The sequence below is a fragment of the Spinacia oleracea genome, chromosome 1 (genome assembly GCF_020520425.1).
Source record: "Spinacia oleracea cultivar Varoflay chromosome 1, BTI_SOV_V1, whole genome shotgun sequence".
In the NCBI taxonomy this organism is placed as follows: Eukaryota; Viridiplantae; Streptophyta; class Magnoliopsida; order Caryophyllales; family Amaranthaceae; genus Spinacia; species Spinacia oleracea.
In genome coordinates, this window is record NC_079487.1 from 134,164,357 (window position 1) to 134,170,432 (window position 6,076).

At 36.7% G+C, this 6,076-nt stretch overlaps 1 protein-coding gene across 1 annotated transcript; it reads right to left on the minus strand.

Annotated features, from left to right (window-relative positions):
- Positions 1-342: 342 nt before the first annotated feature.
- On the minus strand, positions 343-5,836 carry LOC110793649 (uncharacterized). Its single transcript, XM_021998543.2, has 6 exons — positions 5,471-5,836; positions 4,060-4,352; positions 3,374-3,738; positions 2,614-3,015; positions 1,763-2,147; positions 343-834 (listed from the first exon to the last, which is right to left on the minus strand). The coding sequence occupies exons 2-6, from the start codon at positions 4,288-4,290 to the stop codon at positions 589-591; spliced, it is 1,629 nt and encodes a 542-aa protein (XP_021854235.1). The 5' UTR covers positions 4,291-4,352; positions 5,471-5,836; the 3' UTR covers positions 343-588.
- Between the last annotated feature and the right edge of the window lie 240 nt (positions 5,837-6,076).

The window sequence follows — 6,076 nt, forward strand, 5'->3', positions numbered from 1 at the left end:
TAAAAAAAATTAAAAAAAAATAATAATAATAATAATAAAATTAAAAAAAAAAGTGGAAAAATGAGTTTGAGCTTCAAACTTCCTTGTAGTTTTGGACCTATGCTAAGTTAACTTAATGAAGCACTGAAAAAGTGAAAATGACATTCAAACACTCCACAATTACACTCCACAATTTTACAGCCGTGTTCACTAATTTCACAACTGATTAAAACAGACTTTTACTAATCCGAACTAATATTCAAAGAGGACTGAAAACAAAACATTAACATAGGTCTTGAGTCTTTTTGCTAAACTCAAGGTGTACTAGACTCGACTTAAAAGATGAGCAATTTCATGGGAAAATGCTAAAAATAATCTGTTACGAAACTATTTCAAATAAATAAACTTCTAACGCTTTAAGCAACAACCGAGTTTTTGGTTCTCGATCCCAAACCCTACATAAGTTTTTTCTATGTACAGAAAAGTGGTTGCTGAACTCTACACACTAAGATTACCATATGCAGTTTTCGATGATGATGGTGGTGCTATATGAACATTTGCAAATAAAGGGAGAAAGAAACTGATAATATAAGATTAGTGAGCGGCTAATTAACTACTGAGGTCAATTTCAACTGGTTCTGGACTTCCCCTTTCAATCAGATTATCTTCAAGCTTCGCACCTAACTGTCCTTTATCACCAGCACCGAAAGCAAAGAGTTTTCCAGATTCAGTGAGCGCGAAAGTGTGGGCATTCCAGAATATTGAATTTGTCAAGCTTATCTGCACTACTCGTTCATTCACTTGCTTCAGGGATGATACTAGCTCTGGTTGAAGTACATTAGTGTGCCTATTCCCCTGTTGCAGAATATGAAAAAGTGCATCAAAATACTGAACACTAAATAAGTTGCACGAATTACTTATTGCGAACAGAAATTCAGCAACATAATACTGTATCTTTTCCCCTGTAGTTTCCTTTGACTTGACACATTTATTTTCATCTTTTATCGGGCCAAAAAAGCGTGCAAAACCCCATGAAAATCAGGCCGAGACCAATATGGTCAGCGATATATATAATGTACGAGTAACCATGTACTCAGAGTAGTAGTGCAACTACGGTAATCAAAGCCCAAATTAAAGGCGAAATACTAATGGGTTCATAACAAGCATGCTTCTTCGGTTCTTCCTCTAAGAGCTGGTGTGCTAGAGCATAGTAGACAATCTAGACATGATGTAAAGACGGACCGGGCCAGGCCGGGTCGAGACATGAATAATTAGGCCATCATGTCAGGTCGGGCCAAATTTGTAACTAGAAGTGTAGTTCTACGTTGCCCAAAGCCCGTCGAAATTTTAAATTCCCGGGCCTGGCCCGAAAATCGGGGCTAAAAATTCTGTCAAAACCCGCAAAAATTCGGGCCTGGTCAGCGGGTCAGGCTCATGTTGATCAGGTCTAGAGCCTAGTTTCATAAGGGTTCACCATACATGAATCGCCCTAACAAAGGTCAAGTTGATCCGTCTACTAAGGTTCACGCACATAGAAATTTCATACGATGACATTAGCATCTGTTACACTTTATGAAAAGCTGAATCAAATGACAACCTGGTTCAAAAGATGACTTAACCAACCAACCAACCATGGTAATATTATCATTTCGTCCTAAGCACAAACATCATATTTCAAGATTAACTGCTATTGTGGTAAGTCTAATTTACCAAACACTTCAAAAGTAGTAAAAAAACGGGAAAAGAATAAGACTGATTTCACGTAAAAGCAAGAATTTCAGACCTGTGCTTCAGTCCCATCATAGTGTCCAAGGCTAGAAGATTCACCACAACCAAAGGAATAAACATCGCCTTTATCAGAAACCACGAAAGTTGTGTAATCGCCCGTGGCAACATGAATAGCCTTAACACCACTCAAGCCTTCAACAACCTTAGGAGCAGATTCACAATCTTCATTCCCGTGTCCTAAACATCCATAACGTCCCCAACCCCACGTGCATACCCTTCCATCCTTACCAACAACAGCCGCGTGCCAAGCACCAGCAGCCACAACCACGGGTTGAATATTAAATGCTTGGAATTGTTCGATCAATCGAGGGTACTTTTCATCTGTTCTTGAACCATGCCCGAGCTTTCCTCCCAAACCACACCCAACTGAATACACAGACCTGCCAAACACAAATGACAGATAACAGATCGATCATGTCATTATTCGAGTATCAACAGTACTAGCCGACCTGTATCCTGTTAGTTCCACTAGGATTTTAACAGATTTAGTTCCACTCTATTCTGTTTGACTTATTTCAGACAAAATAAGTTCATATAAGTTCAGATAAGTTCAGATAGTGTCGGCTCATAAAAAATAAGTTTTTTTCAGACATATTCAAACACAAATAAGTTTATTTCTGACAAAGTAAGTTCTTTTGTCAAAGTTCAGATAAGTTCAGAACATATAAGCTCAGACAAAATAAGTCGAATAGAATATATCCTATTCCAAGTACATTAATTTACTGCAATCAAGCTCATACAAGAAAAGATTTTATCCTAATCGAAAATTTCTACTTTCCATGCAAATGAGTTAAGGTTAAAAAACTTGTAACACCGGCTAAAAAAATGGGTGAAGAAAGTGCTTACATGCCACTAGGCTGACAAGCAAGAGCGAGAAGGTAGCAATATCCAGCTGCAATCTGCACAACTGGTATATTCTCAAGTGCACCTAATAAAGGGTACGGTTGCAAATCATTAGTATCTGTTTGGTGACCAAGTTTCGCATCACTTCCCCACGAAAAAGTATACACCCTTCCTTCTCTAGACAAAACAGCAGTAAAGAAATTTCCAATAGCAGCTTGTACTACAAATATATCCTTCAATGACTCAACAAGTTGTGGTGTATTTACTATTCTAGTGCCTTGAACTCCATATTCGGCTTCCCCGAATGAATCTTTTCCAAAGGCATATACTTTTCCTGTATCACTGATTAACATTGTTCTACCCGCCCCGGCAGTAGCTTGGATGATCCGAATTCCCTGCATGGACCTGCACAGCATTGATATCTGTTAATTTTAATTTCTTTCCCTCACACAGAATCTCCCATTCAGGGGGTGTGTTTGGTTTGCGGATTCTAGGTATGATGTATGGATTTAGACTGGTCTAAACCCATATCATGTGTTTGGTTCGCGGATTCTAGGTATGAGGTGGGTTTGGATCATACCTTAACTCCAGGTATGAAATTAAAGGAAAATTTTCATCCCCATGAACCAAACACATGGTATTAAGAATCAAGTTCCAAACTCATACCACCTAGATATCATTCCTGATTCCAACCCCATATTATACCAGTGTGCAAACCAAACGCCCCCTTCAATCGGAATCACATATAACAGGAATTTTCAACCTTATCAAACGAGGGCGATACTCATCAGCCGTGGTCCCTTCGGGTGTTAGCCCATGGCCAAGTTGTCCTGAACTATTAGAGCCAAAGGAGTAAACAGCTCCACTTGAAGTCACAGCTACGCTGTGTCCCGGACCAGCTATTGCTTGAGATTTTTCTCTCCTACAGCAAGCTTCACCAGCTAATAAATACCTAAGTACTAGTTTCCATGATCCACCACACATTTGCTTTAAATCCTCCTTTTGTTCGGGGGTCATTGGTTTAAATATGGCCCTCTTTTGACACATATCTAGAGCGGCAAGCTCAGCTATGGATAAATCATAATCAGGGGCAAAGTTTGCCGGGTGCCTAAAGAATGAACAAGTGGCCTGAAAAACACATACAACAAAAAAAAAACCAATTCAATCAGCAGCATCATCAATTCTAAGGCTCCGTTTGGTTGGGTGTAAAATATTTTCAGTGTAAAATAATTTTCATGGAAAACAATTTACAATGGAAAACGGTTTTACACTCCTAGCAATTTTACTCCTAGGGAAAATGGCTTTACACTCCTTTGCAAACCAAAGGATGTAAAATTGAAAATATAGTAAAATTGTTTTCTAGGAAAATGTTTTACACCCTGCCAAACGGAGCCTAAGTCCACCAAGTAAATGAACACCGAAAAAAAACAAGGCAATAAGATGACTTGCCTCTAATTTCGCGAGGTCTTGAGGGTCTAAGTTGCAAGCAGTAAGAACATGAAGAACAATGGACGGGTTAGCTGCCAAGGGGAATTCACCGGGGACTTGGTCCCCGAAGCAATGCCTAACTTGTCGTAGGAATGCCGGTAATCTAGGCGAAGTGATGAGTGTGGCAGCAATTGGTTGTTCAGGGATGTTACAGAATTGAATTGTTTCAGTCCCACTCGTCGTGGCATCCATGTTGGGCACTGCTTAATTTCTTTGCAGTGCCCTTAGCTTTTCAATTATCAGCAACCAAACTTCTGGGAAATTTCACATTTCAATGGTAAAATTGTCACAAACTACAATACTTTAGTAACTGCAACAAAACTCAAATATGCAATTAGATTAATCTGTGGACATTATTCACAATGATTGCAGAAATTAACAAATGTATAGAAGTTAATCAAACACCATTTACAAACAAGTAAAATGCTTATACTTCGGATTCAGTTATCATATTACTAGTTCAAATTACAGTTTCAGCATGAAGATTAACTACAGACGGACAGAGTAAACATAATTAGGCAATCCCAAAAAACACAACTACAAATCTACAATTTTACAAGTGAAAAGCTTCTAATTTTGCTACTTGCTGAAATTGATTTGACTTAATAAAATGCTCGCACTATCTTTCCCTTAAAAAAAAAAGAAAAACTATACTACCTCCGCTTCGGATTCAGTTATCACATTACTAGTTCAATTTACAGTTACAATTCCACAAAGAACAAATTCTCTTTGAAGATAAAAGAAAAAAAAAAAACAAATATTCCAAGAAAACACGATTGAGTATTGTGGGTGTGTCATGGATTCCCATCATCGCATCAAATTCTTCCAAATCATGGAAATTACACAATGCCCAATTTCATATTCGCAAAAAAAAAAAAAAAAAAAACGCACACACACTTTTGCAACAATCCTCGTAGAACATGTACTGCACAAGACTTTAAATCAAAAGAATTTGTACATAATTAATCAATCTAATCAAACAATCAATCAAAATTGCAAAAATAAATTAAAACTTTGATCAATCAACAAAACTAGAATTCATTCAGAGTGATCTAAAAGTTACCCAATAAACAGAGGAATGAATATAGTGGAGTTCTTAGTTATTTAAGTAATACATCAAAGTTTTGATTTTGATCATGTAATTAGATGATTTTCATTAATCTAAAACAAAAAGCAACATAAAGAATTACCATAATTAATAACTAAAACCTAATTTAATCAAATTTAGACTATATTTGAACAACATGATCAAAGTAGATCAAGAAAAAAATATGGGAAATGAAGGTTAAATTTATGATCAAAAACCCAAAAACAATCTAAATCCTTCAACTAAATTAACTTAATTTACACGAAATTCGATGAAAATTTGGACCTTTTTAAAAATTGGATGATGATAGCTTGAAGAAAAGCTTCAAAGTCGTCAACTTTTTATCGTGTAATTAGAAGATGATGATCCAAATCCAAATGATTTTTTTTTGTTGATAATTTGAAGGATTTATTTTGTTTGATTTGGGAGGAAATATAGGAATTTTGTTGGGGTTTGTTAAATGGGATTAAATGGAAAGTGAAAAGAAAAAAGTTAGAAAATTTGGGTATTTGCAAGTTTGCAAGTGTGAGAGGGACGATTGTCTCACAATTTCCTCAAATCTCTCACAGTTTGGTGTTTGTTGTACGTTTCTTAAAGAAAGAGGGAGCAAAGCTTTGTTGATGAGGTGTCTATTTGGTGGTGAACCAAAGGACATTGCCACAATCCATTACATACACATTTTTTATATTGGGATATTACATTTTTACACGTAAGTAAGGTGCTTGGTTATTTTTTTAAAAAAATGAAGGTAAGATAAAGTGTCATGGTTAGCGGACTAGATATTTTGAGAGTGTTGGATGGTAAGAGAACCCTCTCTCAAAGTGCCCCTAGTGGGATTGAACCTCGGACCTTTTGTTTGAAATGTGAAATCCTTTTCAATAGACCAAACTA